Source organism: Cnephaeus nilssonii (genome assembly GCF_951640355.1).
Source record: "Cnephaeus nilssonii genome assembly, chromosome: 21".
NCBI classification, from domain to species: Eukaryota; Metazoa; Chordata; class Mammalia; order Chiroptera; family Vespertilionidae; genus Cnephaeus; species Cnephaeus nilssonii.
Genome location: NC_137092.1, coordinates 19,162,995 through 19,190,894, shown reverse-complemented (window position 1 = coordinate 19,190,894; position 27,900 = coordinate 19,162,995). Strand labels below are relative to the sequence as shown.

Genomic DNA, 27,900 nt, shown 5'->3' with positions numbered 1-27,900 from the left:
ATAGAGAGTTAGAAACATCGATGAGAGAGAAACATCGATCAGCTGCCTCTTGTACACCCCCTACTGGGGATGTGCCCGCAACCAAGGTACATGCCCTTGACCGGAATCGAACCTGGGACCCTTCAGTCCGCAGGCCGACGGTCTATCCACTGAGCCAAACCGGTTTTGGCTCTGCATTTTTTAAATAGTGAATTTTTTCGGGGAAATATCAATTCTTTATAAATAATTTGTTTTTATATATAACTCATTAATTTTTATAGTAACATTTATTGGAAAGCTAGTGTACTATATGTAATCATAAAAATAACATCTTTTTACAAATTTATCTTTTTCGAAAGTATTTCAGATGTTTCCCTTTCCCCCCAAAATAACATCTTTAAGTGGGTGATGTTTAAAGGTGCTTGAAAATATGATTTAGTGGAAGATTTGTGAATGAAACTGGATTGTTATATTTTTAACTTTATTATAGAACAGTATTTTATCTATCCAGGTTCCAGCTTAGAATAAGAAGTAGATAAAAGACCTTTAATTGTCACAAAATTAATTAACTAAATCATCTGATTAAAGCACTAGCTTACAAAATCTCTTGCTTTGTAGGTAATTCTAAGAAGTTTGATTGTCTCTTTTCTAATCCCATAGCAGATTAAAAGGTGCAAGGAGGGTGACAGGAAAAAACCAGGTTAGCTTGGGGCCATTTGATAATAGGGATAGTACCTCATTAGACTCCGAGTGTATGGTTAATTATTGTGTTGTGCTATATAACTTATTCAAAAGGTTTAGAGAAGAATAAGAAAGAAAAAGATGACTCCAAATTTTTAAGAATTCCTGATAATAAATTTATTGTAGGGAAATGTTTGTAATTTTGGGATTCATAAAAATATGTACATAGTATATTAGAACATAGACTTTGGAGTCATATCTAGCTAGGTTTTCATCTTTTATTATTTAAGCATTATGATTCTTCATCTCTAAAAACAGAAAGAGTAATACCTCCCCTTAAAGATTGTTTTGAAATTTAAATGAGATAACATGTCTTTAGTATACTACCTGACATCTAGTACCCAGTCAGTAAATGTTATTTTCCTCCTTAAATTCTGTTTGACAAAAAAATCATTTTAGGAAGATATCTAGAATATTTGAAAAAAGTTCTGCTGTAAAATGTTAATATTAAAGCTACATATAAACTTTGTAGAGTTTAGCATTAACTGAGTGTATTTTATCAGAAATAAAATCCTATTCTGGTTTTTTCCCCACACCAGTCTTATTAATATGGACCTGTGCTATTCAATATCAGCCACTATCTACATGTGGCTACTTATTTTTAAAATTTTTTATAGATTTTATTGTTTTTAAATAGTTTTAGATTTATAGAAAAATTGCACTGAAAATATACGTTTCCATATACAGCCAGCTTCCCCCACAGTTACCTCTGTTAACATCTTACATTAGTGTGGTGCGTTTATTATAATTGGTGAACTAGTATTGGTAAATTACTTCTAACCAAAGTCCATAGTTTACATTAGGGTTCACTCTTTGTGTTGTATAGTTCTATGGGCAAGATTGTTTTCTTTCACTTAACAATGTATATTTAAGCTTCTTCCATGTCTTCATGGCTTGATAGTGCATTTCTTTTTACTGCTAAACAATACTCCATTGTATGGATACATTTAAGTTTTAATTAATTAAAGTCAAATAAAATTTAAAATTTAGTTACTCACTTGCAGTAGCCACATTATAAGAGCTCAGTGGCCACATGTGGCTTGTGGCTTCTATATTGGAAACATATAGAACATTTCCATCATCTCAGAAAGTTCTGTTGAAGAGTTCTGATGTAAACTATTCCCCAAAGATCCAGTTCTTCATTTATAGTCACTCTCACAGAGAATTTACCTATTTACATGGCCTCAATTTGTCCTCAAGCCTACATTTTCTATGCTTTGTCACTTACACTGCTGGCAATCCTAACCTTGAAATAATTTAAAATCCTTTATTCTCCCAAAGCCCTAAACTTTCCAAATGTCCATTTGTAGTGTGGCTTCCTCATTTTCCTATCAGGGCATCATCTTTTACTCCACTCTTCATTGTTCCTAACCTGGAGTCATCCTTTTCTTTCTTACTTTGCTCTAAAACTTTTGAATATTTACCAAATGTATATAGATCTCAGAGCTAATAAATAGCATAACTGAGATTAGAATTTAGATTTTCCTATTCTAGTTCTCTCAAGATCCCCATTAGTTGGGGTTGCTTTTACAATCACTGTTGAAGTTAGGATCACTTTGAAAGCGGTTATTGAGGACTATTTCATTAAATACTGAGTAATTTAACATATACTACTTACAAATCAAAAGTACAGAGGTTATTGCTATAGATTTAATAGTGATGTATTGTTCTTTAAACAATTAGAATCTTAAATGAAGGCCCTAGCTGGTTTTGCTCAGTGGATAGAGCGTCGGCCTGGGGACTGAAAGGTCCCGGGTTCAATTCCGACCAGGGGCACATGGGTTGTGGGCTTGATCCCCAGTAGGGGGTGTGCAAGAGGCAACCAATCAATGATTCTCTCTCATCATTGATATTTCTCTCTCTCTCTCCCTCTCCCCCCTCCTCTCTGAAATCAATAAAAAATAAGTTTTTTTAAAAAAGAATCTTAAATTAAGAAATTTATCCTACTTAATGGATTTTTTCTTTAATTTATGATGGAACTTTTTTCCCTCCAAGTGTGACCCATTTTTTTTTTTAAATATATTTTATTGATTTTCCACAGAGAAGAAGGGAGAGGGATAGAGAGCTAGAAACATAGATGAGAGAGAAACATCGACCAGCTGCCTCCTGCACACCCCCCACCGGGGATGTGCCCGCAACCAATGTACATGCCCTTGACCGGAATCAAACCTGGGACCTTTCAGTCCACAGACCGACGCTCTATCCACTGAGCCAAACCGGTTTCGGCAAGTGTGACCCATTTTAGAAAACAAAAATTAATTTCCATCCCTAACCGGTTTGGCTCAGTGTCTATAGAGCGTCGTCGGCCTGCGGACTGAAGGGTCCCAGGTTCGATTCCAGTCAAGGGCATTTACCTTGGTTGCGGGCAAATCCCCAGTAGGGGATGTGCAGGAGGCGGCTGATGGATGTTTCTAACTCTCTGTCCCTCTTCCTTCCTCTCTGTAAAAAATCAATAAAATATATTTAAAAAAATTAATTTCCAGTACTAATACAAATGGACTGGTAAGGATAAATAGAATTTAACTGAACATTATTGGTATCCAGAATTTTCTGTTGGTGCTAGTTTTACATTTGGATTCTATTCAAATTACATTTTGATCTATAGAATCCAAATGGGTTGCCACATGAACTTGCATTTCCCTAAACTCATCATGTTAAAGTTTCCAGAGTTTGAAAAATGGAGACCCTCATGTTAGTCTGTGTTTTCAGTTGGGTTGTACCTCTACTTTTGCTCAAAGCAGTCATGCTGTGTATGATCTGCATTTGACCTTCTCTGCATACTGGTTATGCTTGCTCCAAAGTCCATTTTTGTGGAGACATTCTGTTAAGAGTGGTAGTCTTCCATATTTAAGTACTATACTTAAAAAAACACACACCCTGGATTTTAACCTTCATTTAGAAATACTTCCCCTATAGTTACTGCTTTTAAAACCCATATTTTATATGTCAACTTTTACATTACTCCATTGATAGCAGTTTTTGAACTGTTTTGATTAAAACTGTCACTCTTTGCTTGAGTCTAGCCTCTTTAAATTTATTAAAAACTTTTAAAAAGTAAATGTAAGGCTCCCCATTTATTTAGCAAAAATTGAATTATGGGTTCTTTGGATTGACTCATTTGCTCTTGAGTCCATTTTTTCAGAAATGTCATTTTATTATGTAGGACTGCAATTGATGAAAACCAGCTCATAAGGGTACAAAAGACCCTTGAATTTATTTTCTTTCTACCACTGTTTTTTTTTTTTTTTAAGTTGGCTTTTTGAAATAAAATTCGTAGAATAGAAAATGTTCTGTTTAAATCTCTTTGAGTAATTTAGACCAGGGGTCCTCAAACTTTTTAAACAGGGGGCCAGTTCACTGTCCCTCAGACCGTTGGAGGGCCGGACTATAGTTTAAAAAAAACTATGAACAAATTCCTATGCACACTGCACATATCTTATTTTGAAGTAAAAAAACAAAACGGCAAAAACACCTGCATGTGGCCCGCGGGCCGTAGTTTGAGGACGCCTGATTTAGACTATCACAGAGCCCAAACAGGTAATATTCTTATGAAAGCATCATTGAATATTGAAGTGGCAGCACCTGTTCCCCTAATGATTGCCATTAATTAATTCATTATATTCAGATGTTAAGGTAAAACTTTAAGAATCTTCTTAAGTACATGACAAAATGGTGAGGCAGAGAGGAAAGATGGGGGTATCAAATCTGTATATTTGAGAGAGATTTCAGATTCAGTTGTTGATTACTAATTTTGTTATTGTTTGTAAAGACTATTTTTTAAAGCAGTTTTAGGTTCACAGCAAAATTGAAAGAAGGTACTGAGATTTCCCATATACAGTACTACTTGTCTGTACACATGTGTAGCTTTTCTCCCATTGTCAACATCCACCACCAGATTGGTACATTTTGTTACAATTGATGAACCTATATTGACAGAGTTCATGGTTTACATTTGGGTTCACTCTTGGTGTTGTACATTCTATGGATTTGAACAAATATGTAATGGTATGTATCTATCATGATAGTATATATCATACATGGAATATTTTTATTGCCCTAAAAATCCTTTGTCCTTTGCCTATTCATCCCTCCTCCACTCCAACTCCTAGCAACCACTGATCTTTGTATTGTTTCCATAGTTAGCCTTTTCCAGAATATCCTGTAGTTGGGATTGTGAAACAAAAACTTCCATGTGAACGCTTTTCTAAAACAAAGGGTTTATTGAGCCTTATGCTAGCCGGGGTTCTGGTAATATGTCTGTTGGGTATACAGATATGTGCACTTCGTGATAATTCATTGAGCTGAACCTTCTTGATCTGTGTATCTTTTTGTATGTATGCCATACTTCAATATATTATATATAAAATTAGGAGTCATTTTCTATTTCAGTCCCCTGAGTATTTCTCAGTGTGTTCTAGTAAAATATTCCTGTAGTTCTCTTCAAAAGAAATAGTTGCCATAGTCTGTTTTTTGTTTGTTTATTTTTTAAATAAACTAGAAGGGTTAAACAGTTCTTGGATTCCTGTACTGGTCTAGCATATGGCCTGTTTTGGAGAGTGTTCCATGTACACTTGAAAAAAAAATTGCTGTTGTTGGATATACTATTCTATGGATGTCTTTTAGGTCCAGTTTCGTTACAGTAGTATTCGAGTCTTGTATATATATCCTTGTTGAGCTGTGCATGCTATTCTGGATGCTAAGGCCTTAAAGTTTTCCATTAGCCTAATTGACGTTCTCTTGGAGAAAACAAATACTCCAGCTTGATAGGTTTGCTAATGTATATTGGCTGACTTTTTCTATATTAAAACTATAGAGCAAAAAGCAAGAGGGGGGAAACCCCCAAGATATTCTCTGATTTTAAGGAATTTACAATCTAGTTATATAGCCTAGCTTTGCTTAATGGGGATACTGTTAACAGGGACACCAATTAAAAAACTGTCACATACCCTGACCGGTTTGGCTCAGTGGATAGAGTGTCGGCCTGCGGATTCAAGGGTCCCAGGTTCGATTCCGATCAAGGGCATGTACCTTGGTTGCGGGCACATCCCTAGTGGTGGGTGTGCAGGAGGCAGCTGATTGATGTTTCTCTCTCATCAATGTTTCTAACTCTCTCTCCCTCTTCCTTCCTCTCTGTAAAAAAAAAAAAAAAAATCAATAAAATATATTTTTAAAAAAATAAAAAATAAAAAACTGTCACAGTAACCCAGGTAAGAGAGGTTGATAACCTAAACTAAGGTATTGGGAATGGATGGGAAGATTTCAAGAAACATTGAAGAAATAAAATGAATAGGACATGGTGATTGGTTATTTGAGGAAAAGGAAGTAGTCAAGGATGATTCCCCAATGCTTCTGTCAACAACTAAGTCATTCCGTCACTGACTTAGAGAACAAAAGGTTTCATTAGGTTGAAATGGTTTGAGACCTAGTTAAACATGAATGACTAGTAGCCAACTGGTTATATGGCCGTGGCACTCAGAAGAGAGGTCTGAATTTGAGATATAGATTTGGAAGTCATCAGCATCTAGTTGATAGTTGAAAACTGAAAAATAGATGACATCACTCAAGGAAATTTTGTAGAGACGAGAAGAGAGGAAGGAATCTGAGGGAACCACACATATTCCAAGGATGGACAGAGAAGGAGAAGCCCTCAAGAGTGGCACACAAGGAGTGGCCTGCCATACTTGGATAGTGTGCCATTATAGAAGCCAAAGTGGGGTAGCATTTGCTATAATAACTCGTCAACATTAATTTTTTTTAAAATCCTCAACGGAGTATATTTTTCCATTGATTTTTAGAGAGAGTGGAAGAGAGAGAGACAGAAATATTGATGTGAGAGAAACACATCGATTGGTTACCTCCTGCATGAGCCTGGAGCAGGGAGGAGCCTGCAACCAAGGTACGTGTCAGTGCCCTAGCTCTTGACTGGTATCAAACACTGGGACCCTTCCATCCGCAGGCCGATGCTCTATCCACTGAGCCAAACTGGCTAAGGCAACTGGTCAACATTATATATGCTGTATAGAAAGAAGAAAGATAAGGACTGAAATGTGACCATTGAACTTCATATGAAGGTTTATGATATGCCAGTTAAAGTCATTTCAAAATAGTGGTTCGGGGAAAGTGTTGTTTGAAAACTGAGAGGTAAGGGATTAGAAAATAGAGTCTAGGAGAAGACAGGGACAGGGATTGAATGATTTAAAAAAAAATTTAAGTAAGACAGGTGGGAGATAGAAATGTGTTTTTTAGCTTCTCGAAACAAGGATTTAACTGTGCTGGTGGGAAAGAAATAGTAAAGTGGGATAAGTTAAAGAAATAATATTAGTGCTACTCCTTAAAATGTCTCAATCTCATTGGATTTCTCATTCTATAGATTAGTATTTAACAATCTGAAATATAAATTTATGAGGCACAGTTAGATTTTCTTTTCATTGTGAGTTTTTTCCCCTACATTCAAGATTATTGACTACTTGCCAATCAGATTTGTCATTGTGTCTCAAAATAACTTCTGGGTACACAGGGAGCAAACTTCCTCTACAAAAAGGAGCCATTATTGTAGCAGGAGGACAATTTCAAGATGTGATATGAAAAACTAAAGTCTCATTAAAATATTTGGCCTAGTTTTCAAAATTTATTCATGAATCTTTTGTATGGGACTGAGTTATCTTTATGATTTAGCAAACAACCTTAATTAAGGAGACACCAATTTTTACAAAGGAAACAGCCAGTTTCAGAAGTTTGCATTTAATTTGAAAGCAGTTAACAGAAGACAGATGAACTAAAATGCCTGGTATATTCCAAAATTGTCTTGATTTTATTAGTTCTCATTATGTCCTTGATGTTTGGGTTACCACTAAATGATGATGATATATTTATGTACTTGACAGTATAGTATATGTACCACTCCACAGAGTATTAATGCAAAAACTAAAAGAAGAAAATAATTCTTTGCTGTTTTGCTATAATGGGTACGGTTTTTCTGCTTCAAGGATCTTGATGATGCTTTTGAGTCTGGCCTTGTCATTCTATCACCTCTTAATAACTGCTGATTGTCCTCTTCAGCATAGCACATTTACACACAACGTGTAACTTTGTTACATAGAATAGAAACCTGGAGCTTCAGACTACCTACACAAAGTTAGACACGGTCATTCACAGGCTATTTCTGCTTCAGATCAGGCAGCTTCCCCAGGAATGGATTTATCTTTTTTTACTGTTTCTTCTAAATTTGTCATTAAGTTGGAGGTAGAAATGTTTCTTTTTGTCCCTCTGCACACTGGGTAAGCAAGCTACCTAATTGAACCCTTTGAAGCTTTCTTAACCCTTCTTTATCAAGTTCTATTTTTCAGGCCTTTCCCCCTCTAACTCAAAAGCCCTTCTCATCATACTTGTCCCAAGTATTTCTCTATTAGTACTAACATTAGCATATGAAATTATTTATATCTAGGATGTTGTGCAATCGAGTCTTTCTTCACAGGGTATTATTGCTGGAGAAATGTTGCTCTTAAACATCTCCGACTGCTATTTTATCTGTAAATTAATTTATATTCTTCTGAGAATTATAACACTGAATAGTTATAATAAGCTTTCACTTATTTTCTTCTTTTTGTTTTTATTTCCTGCTTTTAGCTTTATTTTTCAAGATAGTTAAAAATTTTTCTCTGGTGTTGCCCTGCATGTTGGTTGCTATGGAAATGTTCCAGAGAAATGGTAGGTTAAGTTAAGGCCAAGAATAATGAGTTAAACTCATCTCATAGGGTAGGGTGGGTGGGAATAGACCAAGATTGCCTTCTTACAGACAGTAAGTTTTGTTTGATATAATATCTTTCTCAGAGCAACTTATGCTTCAATTCATATAAGAGCTGAGTTTTAGTCTCAGTTCCACAATTTATAGCTTCGGGCAAGTTATTTAATGCTGCAGCAGCTCAGCAGTTTTCTATAAAACTAGTGGCCCGGTGCACGAAATTCATGTACGGGGGGAGGTGGGGGAGGTGGTGTGTGTGACCCTCAGCCCGGCCTGCATCCTCTCCAATCTGGGACCCCTCGGGGGATGTCCGACTAGGAGTCAGACATCCCTCTTGCAATCCAGGACCGCTGGCTCCTAACCATTCGCCCGCCTGCCTGCCTGATCGCCCCTAACCACTCTGCCTGCTGGCCTACTCGCCCCCAACTGCGCCCCCCCCTGCTGGCCTGATCGCCCCCAACTGCCCCCCCTGCCAGCCTGATCGCCCCCAACTGCCCCCCTGCCAGCCTGCTTGTCCCCCACTCCCGGCCTGATCGCCTCCACTGCCCTCCCTCCCTCCCCCCCGCTGGCCTGATCGCCTCCAACTGCCCCTACCCCCCGCCGGCCTGATCGCCCTCCCCTCCTGGCCTGATCGCCCCTAACCACCTCGGCCTCAGCCCCGCCACCATGGCTTTGTCCGGAAGGACGTCCAGAAGGTCTCCTGGTCTAATTAGCATATTACCCTTTTATTAGTATAGATGGGCCTAGTAATGCCTCAGAAGAGTGACTGGCCCAGAGTAGATACTTGATGAATTTTAATTTCTATGTTTCACCCTCTAAATGAGAAGCAGATAAGATGACCTGTAATAGAGGAGATGGTAATATGTTTTCAAACAACATTTAAAATGTCAGTTTGTAATATGTGGATGAAATCCTCAAAGCAATATAATTATTTAATAGTGGTATTGCTGTGCTCATAGAACAAATCTGAAGTGTCTTTATATTTTTAAGTTATTACATTTAAAAATTTGAAACTAACCTTTTATAAAAAGCCTTTAATGACTATTTTAGCAGCTTTATTGAAGTATAATTTGCATACTATAAAATTAACTTATTTTAAGTGCAAGGTTCAATGATTTTTAGTAAATTTACAGAATTGTGCAACCATCACCATAATCCAATTTTAGAACATTTCCATCACCCCTAAAAGCTCTCTCACTTTAGTGACTATTAACTTTCATCTGTAAGGTGGCACAAATTATAGGATTTAAAAGTACCAGTTTGGGAGTTAGGTCTGACTGAGTTTGAGTCCCAATCCTGCCACTTACTAGTCTTGTGTCTTTGAGTACTTCTATGTACTTTGATTTCTTTTCTTTTTCTTTTTAATCCTCACCTGAGGGTATGCTTATTGCTTTTAGAGAGGGGAAGAGAGAGAACGAAAAAAAACATCACTGTGACAATTGGTTGCCTTCCATATGTGCCCTGACTGGGGACTGAACCACCCTCAAACTAGGTGTGCACCCTGACCAGGAATTGAATCCACAACCTTTCAGTGTACAGGACGACACTCCAACCAACTGAGCCACACTGACCAGGCTGTACTTTAGTTTCTTTGTCTTTAAAATGGAGATAATGACATTACATCATTGCTGTGAGCATTCAGTTAATAAGGTACTGTGTATAGAACACTGAAAATGCTAAAATACCTAACAGATACTGGTTACTGGTGGAAGTTTATATTTTGATTTAGATTTATGGTAGATCCTATATAATAAAAGCATAGTATGCAAATTGTCCCCTCAACTGGGAGTTGTCCAGGAGTTCGACCAGGGGGCAGGGCCGGCCAGGGGAAGGGAGGGAGGCCCTGACCAGCAGCTGCTAGGGACCCTACCAGTGCACAAATTTCGTGCACTGGACCTCTAGTATTTAAATAAGAGAAGCATCTGAAAATACCTAAAATAATGCCTGACACATGGATTGTTCTCAGAAAACTAAGCTCTGTGATATCATGTTGTCGTAAGTTTATAGCAGCTCTTTAGCAGTTGCTTTAACCACAGTTAAACCTTTGAGGCTCACAACATATAGTTATTTGTTATTTTGCAGAAGCATGGATTTGAATTGAGTGGCTACACAGCAGCTATGAGAGTTGGAGTTGGATATCTGCAGACTAGTTTCTGAGCTGGTAGAATGAGTCATTGGTCTTATTGTTTATTGTTCATTGAAATACTTTTTTTTTTTAATATATTTTATTGATTTTTTACAGAGAGGAAGAGAGAGGGATAGAGAGTTAGAAACATCGATGAGAGAGAAACATCGATCAGCTGCCTCTTGCACACCCCCTACTGGGGATGTGCCCGCAACCAAGGTACATGCCCTTGACCGGAATCGAACCTGGGACCCTTGAGTCCGCAGGCCGACGCTCTATCCACTGAGCCAAACCGGTTTCGGCTGAAATACTTTTCTTACTAGGAGATCTTATTTCTTTGTAAAACAAAAAGCCCTGAAAAATGATAATATTAATTATTCATTTTATTAATATAAACATTTAGAGATTTATTTATTTATTATTTTTTAAAATATATTTTTATTGCCCAGCCAGCATGGGTCAATGGTTGAGCATAGACCTATGAACCAGGAGGTCATGGTTCGATTCCCAGTCAGGGCACATGCCCAGGTTGTAGGCTAAATCCCCAGTGGGAGGCGTGCAAGAGGCAGCGGTTGATGTTTCTCTCTCATCATTGATGTTTCTATCTATCCCTCCCTCTCCCTTCCTCTCTCTCTAAAAAATCAATAAAATAAAACATTTAAAAAAAAAGAATATCTAAAATCCTTAAATATAAATCTTAAAAATAAACCATAAAAAAACACTACAATTTCTTTTTATCTCATTACCCATACCGAATTTGATGATAAAGTATTTTAAGGTAGTTTTTATTTTGGGCCAATTCCCTCTTTATTGAGGGGTAACATACAACAGGAATGTACATATTTTAAGTGTAGAGCTTGATAAAACTTCACAGCTGTGAACAACTTCATGTAACTGGTGTACAGATTAAAAAACAGAATATTATTGACCACCTTAAAAAGGCTAATTTTTAAATATAAAACAATCACAGATTTAGATAAACTTGAGAGACTTAGGTCTTGGGTCTTTTAATTTTATTACTAACTTTGTGTGTCACCTTAGGCAAGTTATTCTATCTTTCTGGGGTCTGTATCTCATCTTTAAATTGAGGGGCTGAGATTGGATGTTTTATTATGGCTCTAATTCTGTAAAAGGGCAAAAAGAGGGTATGGTGATATAAATTCACTATAAAAGGTTGGAGGTAGTAGGCTGAGAAGACAGTTTAATTTAAAAAGGGAGATTGATTTTTTTTCTTTTTCTTTGTTTTCCAGGTTATATTTCACACTATGTGCTGACTGTATCTACAGAAACTATTAAAAAAAGATAAACTTTTTTCAAAGATTTTGATTCCAGTGGAATCTTTGCTTTAGATAGTGTGTGTGTGTGTGTGTGTGTGTGTGTGTGTGTGTGTGTGTTAGTGAATTGCAACTCCAGAAGCAATGCCTGTACAAGCTCCACAGTGGACGGATTTCCTTTCCTGCCCGATTTGCACTCAGACTTTCGACGAAACAATTCGAAAGCCCATCAGTTTGGGTTGTGGCCATACTGTCTGCAAGATGTGCCTGAATAAACTCCACCGGAAGGCTTGCCCATTTGACCAGACCACTATCAATACAGACATTGAGCTCCTTCCCGTGAACTCAGCGTTGCTTCAGCTAGTGGGTGCTCAGGTATGATGGGTGACCTACTATACTTTTTAATTTCTGTGTATGTTTTCCTCCTGAGGCAAACTTGTTGAATTAAAACTGGGTAACATTGCCCTCTATTTAAATAGATAAAATTCTGTTCAGTACTATGCCAATCCTTTATTTCATTCTGTTAGGAGACTTGCCGTGGTAGTCCAGTGTTTCTGTCATAATATGGTAACAATGTTTTAATCTGGTGGTCCAACTTTCTCAACAAATTTAGCAATTCAGATCACTAGAGAAACCTAAGAAGTCACAAGGACCTCTTATATTGAGGAAAATATTATTCACAAAACCATTGCATTTTACTTAATAAGAAAAGTGAAGCTGCTTCAGACAGTTTTACTTAGTAGACATTAATCAAAATGAAAGAAGAAGAAGGTGACAAGAAACTGTAGCCCGCAGCCTTTGGGAACCATTTATCTACGGTAGGAGCAAATATCCCTAGATAACCATAAAGTTTAGTGTGGTAATTCTGAAAGTAATACTTTGAAAGTTTTATGTCAGTATTCTTAAATTCAAGATCAGTGGTATCTTCAGAAGGCTTCACAAAGTCATGGGAGGCAGGGTTTTGAAAGCTAGATATGATTCACTTAAATAACCCCTAACTAGATTAATTTGCATAATGTCCAAAGTACCATCTGTTTACCGTAAATCATTATCGGAATAAATATACTGAAATTTTGGATCTAACCCTACTCAGATCTTCCTAAAGGCTGCAGAAAGTAGAGAAGGTTAATATTATGTATGTTGAAGGTAAAAAGAGCAGTTCTTATTCAAAAGGAAAACTTAATTTACTTACATACTTGTTTCGATGTCATCAACAATACTATAAAATATTTGTCCAAAGGGAAAGTTCAGCTTTTTCTTTTCTTCCTATACTTAAATTTTTTATTTCACAATCATTTTTCTTTTTATTTTGAAAATTCCAGTATGACATTTTGGAAACGTTTTAAAAATAGACTTATTGGCCCTGGCTGGCGTGGCTCGGTTGAGTGTCATCCCATGCATGGAGAGATCACTGGTTCCATTCCTGGTCAGGGCACATGCCCAGATTGCAGGCTCAATCCCCAATAGGGGGCATGCAGGAGGCAGATATCTTTTCGTAAAGATATCTAAGGATGAACTGATTTTTTCCCTACAAAATGAGTAAGTCGTCCTCATATCTTAACTGAGACAGTTAATGTTTGTGAAATTTGAGGGTAGCATCGTATGCATTTAATACATAATATCCACTATTTTAACCCTAAAAGTTCCATTTAACAACTGTTAGAGCCTTGGCCGGTGGTTCTCAGTGGTTAGGGTCAGAGGTTTGATTCCTGGTCCAGGGTATGTACCTTGATTGCAGGTTCGATCCCTGACCCTGGTTGGGGCATGTGTGGGAGGCAACCAATCGATGTGTCTCTCTCACATCAATGTTTCTCTCGCCCTCTCTCCCTCTTCTTTCCTCCCTTCTACTCTCTCTAAAAGTCAATGGAAAAAGTATCTTCAGGAGAAGAATAACAACAACAAAAGAGAAAAGTTTGAGCTAATAAATTAATTAACCAAAGTTGCAGTTAAAAAATCAACACGCAAAAATTAATTGTATATCTATACTAACAATGAACAATCCGAAAGGAAATTTAAGAAAGCAATTCCAGCCCAGGCTGGTTCGGCTCAATGATTGAACATAGACCCATGAACCAGGAGGTCTTCTATTCCCAGTCAGAGCACATGCCCAGGTTTCGGGTTCAATCCCCAATAGTGGGTGTGCAAGAGGCAGCCGATAAATGATTCTCTCATCATTGATATTTCTCTCTCTCCCTTCCTCTCTGAAGTCAATAAAAATATTTTTTTAAAAAACACATATGTAAGTCAGTAGTGTCAAAAAGAATAAAATAACTAGGAATAATTTTAGCAAAGGTGGTGAAAGACTTGTACTCTGAAAACTACAAAACTTTGCTGAAATTTAAAAAGATATAAATAAAGGGAAAGACATCACGTGCTCATGGATAGGCAGACTTTGTATTATTAAGATGACAATATACCCAAAGTAATCTACAGGTTTAGTGTAAGCACTATCAAAATCCCAGTGGTGGTTCTTTTTTTCAGAGATAGAAAAATTCACCCTAAAATTTATATGGAATCACAAGGGCCTCAAATAGCCAAACAATCTTGAGAAAGAAGAACAAAAAAGAATCACACTTTCTGATTTTGAAACTGCAAAACTAAAGTGATCAAGAGAGTATGGTACTGGCATAAAGACATATTTAGGTCCTGGTAACAGAATAGAGAGTTCAGAAATAAACCCAATGTACGGTCAGATGATTTTTTTGCCAAGGTTGCCAAGGTCATTCAATGGGGAAAAAACAGTTTTTCCAACAAAATGATTGGGGAAAACTTGATATCCAAATGTTAAAGAATGAATTGGACCTCTACCTCACATCATGTACAAAAATTGACTCAAAGTGGAACAAAGGGTAAATGTAGGAGCTAAAATTACAAAACTCTTAGAAGAAAAATATAGGCCTAGATATATCTATGACCTTGGAGTAGGCAGTGGTTTTTTTAAGATATGACACTCAGGAGCACAAGACAAAAGATAAATTGAACTAAATCAAAATTTAAAACTTTGTGCTTCAAAGGACATTGTCAAGAGAGTGAAAGAAAAACCCACAGAATGAGAGAAATAATTGTAACTCATATCTGGTAAGAAACTTGCATCTAGAATATGCAAAGAACTCTTACAGCTTATTAAAAAGAACATAATTTTAAAATAGACAAAGATCTGAACAGATACTTCATCAAAAAAGATATACAGATGGCATCTGAGCAAATAAATGAGCTCAGCAGCATTTGTCATTTGGAATTACAAATTAAAACACTGAGATACTACTACACACCAATTAGAATACCTAAAATCCAAAACACAACATCAATTGCTGGTGAGGATGTGGAGTAACAGAAACTCCTTTATTGTTGGTGGGAATGCAAAAATGGTGCAGCTACTTTGGAAGCTATTGTATCATTCTATGTTCTATTTATATGAAATGTCGAAAATAGGCAAATTTATCGAGACAGAGAATAAATTAGTTTTTTGGGCTGGGGTAGGAGTGGAAAGAAATATGAGAGGAATAGCACTTAAAAGAATATGAAGTTCTTTAAGAATCCAGTAAATTTAATGGGAGTTTTGATATTACTGGTGTTAAATGGCAGTGCATAAAGCATACTAAAAAAAGCACTTGTTTAATTGATTAGTAAGCACTGACGCAGACCTCTTCTTTTGATCTCTAGGTCCCTGAGCAGCAGCCCGTTACATTGTGTAGTGGGGTTGAAGATACAAAGCATTATGACGAAGCCAGGAAATGTGTAGAAGAATTAGCATTGTACCTGAAACCACTCAGCAGCGCTAGAGGTAAGTCGGGTGCAGTTAGTAATGCTAAGCACATGTTTATTAAAAATACTTTTATTACCATAAAAATTGTGGGCTGTAAATGAATGTTAATGAAATTTATTTAGTGTAAGTTAAACTCACTAGTGCTAAATAATGTTATTACAAAACTTATCAAACAAAGTAGTGAATTGAGAGTTTATGTGATGTTGGAAACATTTGAATGAGTTACAGAAATAAGTATAAGTATAAATGTAGTAATGGTTTCAGAAGGGCTCGCTATCATTTGGCAACTCTGAATTGTCTGCCTTCTATTCAGTTTTATATGTTGTGCTATAGGGAAGGTAATAAAATTGGAAGTTGCCATTACTATCTTGCCATTACAGCTTATTATTTCACTATGAAATAATATGTCAGAACTGTTATGACCTCCAGATTTAGGTCTTAAACTAATTATTATTGTCGGGCCTTTTCATCTTTATTTCTCCATGATTAAAATGAATAATGGTATATTTAATGTCATTAATGTCGTATTTGCATGAAGTAACAGCTTTTGTTGTATACTTTTAAAAATGCTTCACTTGTGTAATTCTGTTATTCATTTTAAATATTCTAGTAGAACCCATAAGTCAATCAGCCCATCTGAGGAAGTTTTTCTGAACTCTCTGAAATTGCATTGTAAACCTAGAAATAATTTTTTACTCTATTTGAAGGAGTGGGTCTGAATAGCACTACTCAGAGTGTTCTGAGTCGCCCAATGCAGAGGAAGCTGGTGACTCTGGTCCACTGCCAACTAGTGGAAGAAGAAGGCAGGATTCGTGCCATGCGAGCAGCTCGATCTTTAGGTGAACGAACAGTTACAGAGCTCATTCTCCAGCACCAGAATCCTCAGCAACTCTCTTCTAATCTTTGGGCAGCAGTAAGGGCTCGGGGCTGCCAGTTCCTTGGACCAGGTATAGAATTAAATTCCATACATACTACACTAGTAATTCTTAAAGTATGGTCTGGGGAATATAAATACATACAACGGCTAGTTCATTGCAAATTCTGTTGTTATCAAGCAATATTCTACTTGATAACTATGGCTTGGGTGATTCCACGTCAGTTTTTCAGAGCACTTAACTTTTCCCTTAATGCCAAAAGTTTATTCATTTTGATAGACATTTTTCTTGAATGTATTGACTTTTTATTTCTTTCATAAATAAAATGTAATACAAAAAGCCCCCAAAAGGTTAAAAAGCGTAACTGTCTATCATTGCGTTGTCTATTTAACTGATACCTGTAAAAATTATTGAGTATTGCCCTTTTAATAAGTGAATTTATCTTATCCCTGCACATGATAAATTTTGATTTTGCCCAACTCTTCCTAGCAATGCAGGAGGAAGCTCTAAAGTTGGTTCTCCTGGCTTTAGAAGATGGTTCTGCTTTGTCAAGAAAAGTATTGGTTCTCTTTGTGGTGCAAAGGTTAGAGCCACGGTTCCCTCAAGCCTCTAAAACTAGCATTGGGCATGTTGTCCAGCTCCTGTATAGAGCCTCCTGTTTCAAGGTATGAACCTCTGTTACATTTCAGCTTAAAGGAAACATTGTCCGTTCCCTAAACAATTAATAAAACTTTTAGTTTAATAAAGTTGCCTGAGTCTTTTCAGAAAATTCAACAACTTTTCTTTTAAAGAATACAGATGGCATCCTATTAAACTTAAATCTTTTTGTATTAAATTTGTATGTTAGATATTGAACAACATAGATCAAACCGAGGCTTATAGATTTTTCTATTTGGAGAGACTAATAAGCTGGGTCAGTTTTCTACCAAGACTACAAGGAGAATTGGTCTGGATAGAGAGTCATTGAAGCAGGAAATAAGTTGTGTTTGGCTCTTTGTTCTGATATCATTCCAGGGATTTTGACATCTATAAAAGGGGAAATGTTTTATATCGCAGAATGGTGTGCTCCATTTTAACCTTGCTATTGTTACTATAAGAAATTTGTTTGTTACATTAAAAATTACCTGTTATGCCCAGCCAGTGTGACTCAGTTGGTTGGGTGTTGTCCCTTGCACCAGGAGGTCACTGGTTGATTTCCAGGTCAGGGCACATTCCTGGGTTTCAGGCTCGATCTCCAGTAGGGGGTGTGCAGGAGACAGCTGATTGGTGTTTCTCTTTCATCGATGTTTCTATTTCTCCTTCTCCCTTCCTCTCTCTGAAATCACTAAAAACATTTTTTTTTAAGAAAATTATCTGTTATCTATAGATGCTCTTATAAAGAATAAGCCCATTTTGTTCCTCACCTGACTCACAGTGAGATTATGTGTGTCTTGTTAGGTCACCAAACGTGATGAAGACTCCTCTTTGATGCAACTAAAAGAAGAATTCAGGACCTATGAAGCTCTACGGCGAGAGCATGACTCCCAGATAGTTCAGATTGCTATGGAAGCAGGCTTACGAATCGCACCAGACCAGTGGTCCTCTTTGCTGTATGGAGACCAGTCTCACAAATCTCATATGCAATCCATTATTGACAAGGTAGAACCTTTTGTTGTTCCTTACTTCTTGCAGTAATCCTGGAATTTTGTTGATTCATTTATTTAACAAGTGTGTATTAAAGTGAGTACTATATGTCACACTCCTTTAAGTTATATTCTCTATAGTCCGGTGTCATGTCATAACTAGTCACATCAAAATACCAGTTTGCTAACATAAAGATTTTTTTAAATTGAGGTATAATTGACATTTTTCATATAATATTTCATTAGTGTTTTAATGCTTTTTCCAGCATGCATTCGCTCATTTTTGAGAAGCTGGCATTTCTTTTATATCATTGCCTCTCTCCCTACTTTTACTGTTCTCTGAGTTTTGTTCACTGTGTTAGTTAAACCCATTTCCTAAGTGCCTTTATTGTCTGCCTGTAGCAGCCATTTAATGGTCTGGAAGATGTACACACTGAGGCTTCATATTATTCTCAGCAGAAAATTTTCACCAACCATTAGAATTTTACCAACCATTCTAAGTTTGATCAAATTTTCAGTAAACTTATTTTTACTTTCTGTTGTTTGTTATGATGATGAAAACACTAGAGTTCACATGAATTTTATTTATTTCTGACTCTAAGAGCTAATTTTAATTCTCTTAAAACTGGAGCATACTAAAAAACAAACAAACTTGGAGCATACCATAAATGTGTTGTAATTCAATATGAAATATATGAAAGTGCTATAAAAATACCTTGTAAATATATTATGTTCAATAATAGTATTTAATTTAATTTTTACTATTTTACCTTATATACTTATAACCATAGAGATGATATACTTAGAGTTACCCAACCATTAACTGAGAGAAATAAGGTCAAGATGTTGCCCAAATATTTAACACTTACTGAGAGCTTACTATGTGCCTGGTAGTTTAAACAGTTCATTTAGTCTTCTCCAACAGCCCTCTATCATCCCTTTTACACAGAGACAGAGAGGTTAAATACATTTCTCCAGTGACAGATCTGGATTTGAACTGGGGTATTCTGACTCTAGAATCCATGTTTTTAATCACCAAGCCTCTTTCTGGGCTACTCTGCTTTTCTCTGTCTCTTTCTCTCTCTCTCTCTCTCTCTCTCTCCTGTTCCCCAAAATAGAATTCTTTGAATGATTAGAATATTGATGTTAAAGGAGAATTGGGAAATGTGTTTTATAACTACTTGGTGCAAAATTTTCAATATGATATATATTACTTCTTTTGTCTTATAAGTCTTCCCTAGATACCTTTTTTTGTTGTTTATCCTCACATGAGGATATTTTCCCATTGATTTTTAGAGAGAGTGGAAGGGAGGGAGGAGGAGGGAGAGAGGAAGAGAGAAACATCCATGTGAGAGAGACACATTGATTGGTTGCCTCCTGCATGTGCTCTGACTAGGGCTAGGGATCAACCCTGCATCCAAGGTACGTGCCCTTGACCAGAATCAAACCTGCAACTCTTCAGTTCGCAGGCCAGTGCTGTATCCACGAACCAAACTGGCTAGGGCCCCTAGATACCTTTAGCCAAACTTTACCTGCAACTTTTAGGTCTGAAATAATGCGACTGACTGATTATAGCATATTGAAACTTTTGTAATGATAGTTTTTCTTGTTAATCCTCATCTGAGGATATTTTTCCCCCATTGATTTTTAGGGAGAGTCTGTAAAGATTATAGCCCGTGTCATGATCTTTGGTCTATAACAGAATTTGAACTCAAACTGAGTTTGAGTTCATTTTCATTGTTCTGTCCTTTGTATAGCATTATTTCTAGACTATCTTTCCAAATTTCAGTTATTTGGAAGGACCCCAAGATCCAGTCAAACTGTAAGAACATAAAAGAGTACTTCCAAACTGAGAATTGAGAGAGGTCTCACATGTAAGGAATGTGATAGCAGAGGGAAGCAAGGGCACAGTACATATCTGGCCAAAGCTTGGGATGTGTGGAAGGGTAAAATTAAATTTAATAAATTGCAAAAATGATTGTGATATTATAAATAATCTCTCCCCCCCCCCCCCCCAAGGATTTTCTGGCCTTTGGAGAGTTAATATTTTTCTTTTTTTAAGTTGCAGACTCCAGCCTCTTTTGCACAAAGTGTCCAGGAACTAACAATTGCTCTCCAGCGAACTGGAGATCCAGCAAATTTGAACCGACTAAGACCCCATTTGGAGCTATTAGCAAACATTGACCCTAGTCCAGGTAAACCCAAGGAATGTTAATGGACTGTCCTATGTGTGCCTCAGTGCTGCTCAATGAATCTTTTAATTATTTTTTTGTTACCATTCTGAGAATGGCTATTGCAGATTTCTTCTACAGTATTTAAGTTCTGCCCCCATTTTTGTCTGTCTATATTACTTCAACTAATATTTATTTAATACTTTTTATTATGCTGTTCATTTCACCAGCAAAGTAGATTCTCTCTGAAATCCTTTGTTTCTTTTTTCTCTCATTGTCAAGTTGTGCTATATTTTACCATTCTCATCTTTTTTGACTAAAGTTTTCTAATTTTTTCTAAATCCTATGTCATTAGTTGTGTGTTTTTGGTCCCATGTTTTCCTTCTCTATATCTCATTCCATCAAGTATCTCTCTTATTTTCACCCCTTTTCCTGTTCTTTCTTGACCTGAAAATCACCCGACCTTCATTTTTTTCACCTAATACTTCATCTGAGATATTTTAGCTTGTATTCTATTGTTGTCCTTGTGTTTATTCCCACTACTGATATAAAACCCTCTTAACATTCACTAGTAACCTCCCAGTTTCTTATTCCAAAGGCTTCTTCTTAGTCCTTAAATTACTTGATTTGTCTTCAGCATTTGATAATGTTGACTACTTTCTTGATACAGAAACTCTTGTAATAGCTTGTAACTGTAGTCTTGCGGTTTTCTTCTGACCTGTCTAAATGCTAGTTCTCTCTTATTTTTACCATTCTTTCCTCTCCCGCCCATCAAGGAGTTGGCTGGTTGTATTCTTGAAATTTTGTTTTCTCTGCACTCTGTTGATGGTGGTCATTCATTCTCAGCATCAGGTATTATCTCTTTATAGATAACTAGAGGCCTGGTGCATGAATTCGTGCACAGGTGGGGTCCCTCAGGCTGGCCTGCGGGGATTGGGCCCCAGCTCATGCCCCCAGCCTTGCAGCCCCACCTGACACCCTGCCATGGCCTGGCACCACCCCCTCACCTGCTCTTACCATCCTGCCTGCGGGGCAATTGATTGGGGCCGGGCCCCTACCCCCCCCCCACCCCCACTGCTGTTTGCTGTCTGCGGGGTGATCGGCAGGGCGATTGGGGCCCCCGCTTGCACCTGCTTTGGCCTGGCACCGCCCAGTCACCTGCTCCGCCATCCCACCATGGTCCCGCTCTCCTTGGGGCCGGCAGCACCTCCACTGACACCCACTGCTAGCGCCACATTGCTGATGCCTGCCATGTTCCGCTCCACCCCCTGGTGGTCAGCGCACGTCATAGCAAGTGGTCGAACTCCCGGTCGAATAATTTGCATATTAGGCTTTTATTATATAGAATAGGCTCCCAAATATCTCTATCACTGTTTTCTCTTCATTACTCCAGACCCACTTTCTGAGATTCACCATCATCTTATTTCGTCTTCATTCATTACCCTCTCTTCCTCCTATGTTCCCATTCTCTGTAAATGACCTCATTCTTGAGGTATGTGAGCTTAAAACTTGAGTCTTTTGTGTTACTTCAGATCTTTTCCTTTCACTTGCTCTACATACCATTCCAGACAATAGGATCTATCTGTTCCTCTTTCACAATATCTCTTTATCCCATGCCCATTAATATTAATATGCCTTAGTGAGGCCTCAGTCCTTTTCCTAAGATTGAATGCCATCCATTCCACTTACTGCTACAAAATAAATCATATCTCTCATTGCTACGTTCATAAGCTTTCAGTGATACCCTATTGAATAAGGTTTTAAAATCCTGACTGTGGCATTCAGAGCTCTCTAATTTTTATCAATCTACCTTTGTAGATTTACTACCAAAACTGCTTAATCAAACCAGATTAGATCTATTCCTAGAACACAGCGATCCACCACACACACTGATCATTCTGAGCAATCAAAAGAGCACTTTCACAAGCTCACCACTCCATCAACCCCCAGCCTGTCTACCTGCGTCTGTGCCGTAGAATCTGTGCTCCTTATGTGAGCGTGGATAAACTGTACTTGCACCTAAGGCCACCCTCTCTCCTCCTGTACTAATATCATCTTGTCAAGGCTGTCTTCCAGACTTGTTTCTTGTCAGTTTTTCTTCTCTACTAGAGTATTTTTATCAGCATACAAATGTACAATTATTCCTCTCATTGTAACACACTTTTGATACCGTTTGCCATCCACCCACCACTCTGTTTCTCTATTTCTCTCCTTTTTATAGCACTCTCTTGAGCTCACTGTAGCCAGGCATTTATCTCTACCACTTAATTCGGTGTGCTTTTGTCAAGGTTACAAGTGACTTACACATAGCTGACTCCATACATCAGCTCTTGATACTCAATTGTATTTTAACTATTAACAGCATTTAACATTGTTGTTTACTTTACTTTTTGCAACACTTTTTTCACTTGAATTCAGGCCACTACTCTCCTAGTTTCCTTCTTTCTTTATAGGATCCTCCTTCTCAATCTCTGTTGCTGGTTTCTCCTCCTCTCCATAGCTTCTAACCATTTTTCCCCCTAGCCTCTAATTTTTGGAGTGCTTCTAGAGTTTAATCCTTGTATCTTTTCTGTTTTCTATTTATACCTATTCCCTAGAATGTGCTTGAAATATTATTTCAAGTCTGAAGTCTACAGTTGTTTTTTTACAGATCTTAGCATTTCTGAAATTAGAATGCACTTGAACAAGCAATGACATGTGATAACTTAATTAGCAATCTTCTTTTAATTATGGGGTCACATAAAATACTGGTTTGTGGTGTTACAATTGATGGTATTTTAGGATCTATGAAACATAATATCTCCAGCCCACACCTTCTTCCAGAATTCTTTTTTATATCTACCTGCCTGCTCAATATCCAACCTCTCTATTTGACTATCAGATAGGAATTTCGAACTTAATCAGTTGAAAAGTGAGTTCCAAGCTTCCGCCCCACCCCCATTCCAGTTAGTGGCAATTCTGGTCTTCCATTTCCTCAGTCTAAAGGCCTTGGTGATATCATCTTCAACTTATCTTTCTTTCATAAGGTACATCTGCTCCATCAGCATGTCCTGTAAAATCCATTTAGAATCCACCTACTTATCACTTTCACTTCTAACACCCTTATCTCTCTTCATGGACTATAGAATAGCCTCCTGTTGTCTGTCTGGTTTGAGCATAGGCGCCAAGGTGATTCTGTTACCCCTCTGCTCAAAATTCTTCAGGGCCTTCGTCAGTCAATAAAAGCCAAAATCTTTTCTATGACTTACCAGGTCTCCCAAGATCTGGTCTTCCTTTACCTTTCTCTTCGTCTCTCCTCTTTTCCATCCAACTTCTCTCTGGTTTCAGCTCCACATACAGGCCAGGCGTACTCTCACAGCGGCTTTGCACTGCCTCTTCCTTCTCCCTAGAATATTTTTCTCCTAGTATATCAACCTTTCTTTCAGGTCTTTGGTTAAATATAACCTTGTCAAGGACGCCTTCTCAGGCTACCCTGTCTGAAATTTTACATGTACCTGTACCCGTCTCACTCCCCCTCCTTTACTCTACTTATTCAATTCATTATTATCAAAATGCTTTGTATTTTGGTTATTCATCTTATCTATTGTCTGGCTCCTCTCCTTGAATACAACAGGGATTTTTGTTTGGTTGCCACTGCTTCCCCAGCAATGAGAACAATCCCTGGGAATTAGAAGTTCAAAAAAAAAAAAAAAATACTTTTTGTGTGTGACTATTCTCTTTACCTTCTCTGTTATCTCCATCCTTTTGTTGTTAAAATTCCCTGTGCCCTTCAAAGCCTAGTTTAGATGCCATCACCTAAATCTTTCAGAATGTCTTCCAACAGAAGTCATATCTGCATCTGTGTTCTCATTTTATATTTCTTTTAAAGAATATTTCATATTAAGCCCTGTGGTTAATTTTTCCTTTATAAAATCTCAATGCTGGCCCTGGACAAATAACCTACTAAGTGAAGAGGATGTATAGTAAAGTTGCTTTATATATTAGCTCTTCTGTGAAACTTTAAAAATATTCTGTTTACCAATACTTGATTTATACAAAATTTCAAAATAGTCATTACAAACTAAGTTGCCTGTAGACAATCCACAGTTAAGTTTTGTTTGGTACACACAGTGTTGGCCTGCAAATATTCCAAATTTTTTAGATACCAACATATAAAAACTGGGTAATTTTACATAAAAAAATCTCAAATTTCACCTTTCCCTGGGAAACTGTGGAGTATCTGGCAGGGCCAGCCTTGCATTTTCACATAACAACCATCAGCTAAGGTTTAATAGTAACCATGACTTTAGATGTGAAACATACTCTCCATTTCAACACAGTTTCTGCCTTTTTCTGTTGTCATTTCCAAAATTAAGCATCTGTTGACAGTTGCCATTTATCATCTGGCCTACTTAATTCCCTTATGTTACCTTCCTTGTTCCTATAGCTATTTTAGTTTACAGCCCCAGATTTAGAAGAATATATCTGTTTCTTTACAATGACGTTTAGGAGAACAAGCTATTATTACCTGAAGCTTAAGTTGATTTTACTGAAGAGCTGACACATCTCCTTTATTAATTTAATATTGAGCAAAACATTGGATAACATTGTTTAAAAAATTGATTTTTATTTGTTGTGTAGATGCTCCTCCTCCTACTTGGGAACAGCTAGAAAATGGATTGGTTGCTGTGCGTACAGTGGTACATGGGCTGGTTGATTACATCCAGAACCACAGCAAGAAAGGAGCGGATCAACAGCAGGTAAGAAACACAGCCAGTGAAGTAACATGAGCATTTTAAAGCTCTGACTGTAGAAATGATACAGTAAGTTAGTGTGGTTAGCAGCCAGTTTCCTGGATTAGCCTAGTAATTTTATGTGACAACATTGAATGAAATAATGTACTGGACTCACTGATCACATTGGATATAGCAGCATTTGATTCTGTGCTAAAGTTTATTCAATTTAAATTCAATTATTCTCTTTGGTTACTATTACATCTCTGTTGGACAACAGGTATCACTTTTTAGTGCTAATGCTACATCTCTCCAGTACTGTTCACAAATTTGTAAATGCTTTTTCTATATTAGTATTTTAACATTTTTCATTCATAATATCTGTTATGCCATTGGGCCAAATTTTCCTCAAATATTTTAAAATGAAATTTATGGCACTAAAATATAATAGATCATGTGGCTAGAGTTTTTTCATTTTAATCCCCAGAATTTTGTTTTGTTCTTAGGTTTTATGTTAGGTTCACTAGATCTTTTATTCTTCAGTAATAAACTTGAGAAATTAAAACTTTGTTTTTAATTCATCTGGCTCAGGTAAATACTAACAATAATGATTTACTATTCTTAACTTCTTTGGGAGATAAATGTTAAAACTGTCCCAAGTAGAATAATATGGATATACTTATCATAATCAATTTAAGAACAGATCAGAGCTTTATGTTTTGATTCAGAAATGAAAGAAATTAAAACCTCTTTTTAACTCCCTATTCCATTAGACATAAAGAATGTAACAAAAATAGTAAGAATAACGTTGAAATTCTGCCAGTAGGTGATAAAATACATTAAATACCATTTTGCTTAGTATTGTATTTGATATTAACTCCCAGATCTGTTGCCCTGCCTTATCACTGAGTTGTAAATAATGTTTCCTTTGTACCTTTGGAGTTATGTTAAGTCTTTGATATAGTCTATATGTCAAGAATTGGTTACAGAATATTTTTCAGTTATAGGGCCTATTGTAGATTTTGTGGTATGTTATAAAGAAACATAATTATAAGTATACTATCCTACACATTGTTAAAAGCAAATATTAGAACACAGTTTAAACATTTGAAAGTCCTAAACTTCAATAGTTTAGGACAGTGGTCGGCAAACCATGGCTCGCGAGCAACATGCGGCTCTTTGACCCCTTGAGTGTTCTAACGCCACTTCTTCAAAATAGACTCGCCCAGGCCAAAAACTGACTTCTGTACATGGGCCACGAAGTTTCAGTCGCACTCTATGTGCACGCCCGCACGTGGTATTTTGTGGAAGAGCCACACTCAAGGGGCCAAAGAGCCGCATGTGGCTCGCGAGCTGCAGTTTGCCCACCACTGGTTTAGGACTTTCATTACAAACCTAGAAAGAAGATCATAGTGCTCCCTTGAGACTTAATCAAGAATTTATGTGATGGTGCATGTTTGAGAACATATCAGAAAATTTGGCTACATTCTTTTTAATTAACTTACTTATTTTGGGACCCTGAGACTTCAGACAAAATGATTTTCCAGCACTTTTGCTCACGGTAGGCTAAGTGTGTGAATCAATCTGAATTGTTTATCTAGATTACCAAGATCCTAAAATGGCAGTGAAAAATTTCCATCTGTTTTTAATGTCTAATGTTTCGATTTTGGTCTTAGCCTCCACAGCATAGCAAATATAAGACATACATGTGTCGAGATATGAAGCAGAGAGGAGGATGCCCTCGTGGGGCCAGCTGTACATTTGCACACTCCCAGGAGGAACTGGAAAAGTAAGTGAGAAAGGCATTAGACTCAGCCTTCTAATAGATAAGGTTGAATTATTAAGTAGAATAACTTTCTGCCATCGAGAAATACAAGAGGAGTCGGTGCATTCTCTTTAATGAACAGGAAATGTTTAGAAAGTAATGCAGAATTTTAAAAAGAAAACTGAATCAGTTTTTTCAGCTTGCTTTATATCTTGCCTAAAGATAGGAAACTATTTATAGTTAACCAAATCTAGAAGTGAGTCATTATAACTATCAAAAAAATGAAAGTTCTAAGAATTTTCATCAGTTTTAACTGACTTTAACTAATTGAATAGTGCATTACCAATGGAAAAATTGGCCCTTTGCTCTATTAAAGGAATTATTTTATTTCTAGGTTCAATTTCACAGGTTTAATTTCAATTTCAAGGATCAGATAATTCCAATGATGTTAAATTTTCCAGCACATAATAGAAAGAAAAACCTTTTAATTTTTTTTATAAAACCAGTAATACTAACTTTGACAAACAGCACAATTAAACTACAAATTTATCTTGTATGTTAATATTTCTTAAGTCTCAAATATTAAAATTAGAATTCAGTAATACATTAAAATAGATGCCATGGCTAACTACAAAGGTAGCATGATATTAGTTACTAAGGTTAGAGAAGAAATACCTTGTGGTCATATCCAAAGATTCGAAAAGGCATTTGAATAAAACCCAATGTCCATAATAGATCAAAATCCCTTATCAGGACAATAATAACATATAAAAAATCCAGCATGAGAGTATCATACTTAATTAGTATAATTAATTATAACTAATTAGATGTAGTCTCATTTAAATTAAGAGTAAAGCAAAATTTTCTACTAGCAAGACTGTTACTTAATGTTCTGGAAGTAGTAACAAATGCATGTAAGAATAAAATAGACTTAAAATGATTACATGGAGCAATTCAAGAAAACTGGAAGCTAAAGAAATGAGTTTAGTAAGGTGGCAATTCAGAAAAAATTTTAAATGACTTGCTGTCATATAAACCAGTAAAGTAAAATTAAGGATTCCTTTTGCATTAACAGCAACAAAAAGACAAATACCAAGTAATAAAGTAATAAGAAATATTCAGTATTTAT

General features: G+C 36.7%; 1 protein-coding gene across 3 annotated transcripts in view; it reads left to right on the top strand.

Annotated features, from left to right (window-relative positions):
* RC3H1 (ring finger and CCCH-type domains 1) overlaps positions 1–27,900 on the top strand; it is a 63,002-nt gene that overhangs the window by 5,089 nt on the left and 30,013 nt on the right. For 2 of the 3 annotated variants that reach the window (XM_079761537.1, XM_079761535.1), the window contains exons 2-9: positions 11,837–12,235; positions 15,524–15,644; positions 16,334–16,573; positions 16,991–17,166; positions 17,939–18,139; positions 20,186–20,318; positions 24,915–25,033; positions 26,683–26,795. In XM_079761537.1, coding sequence (XP_079617663.1) covers positions 12,005–12,235; positions 15,524–15,644; positions 16,334–16,573; positions 16,991–17,166; positions 17,939–18,139; positions 20,186–20,318; positions 24,915–25,033; positions 26,683–26,795 — 1,334 coding nt within the window. In that variant the 5' untranslated portion in view covers positions 11,837–12,004. The remainder of the gene's footprint in view (positions 1–11,836; positions 12,236–15,523; positions 15,645–16,333; positions 16,574–16,990; positions 17,167–17,938; positions 18,140–20,185; positions 20,319–24,914; positions 25,034–26,682; positions 26,796–27,900) is intronic. The other variant, XM_079761536.1, reaches the window with a different exon arrangement.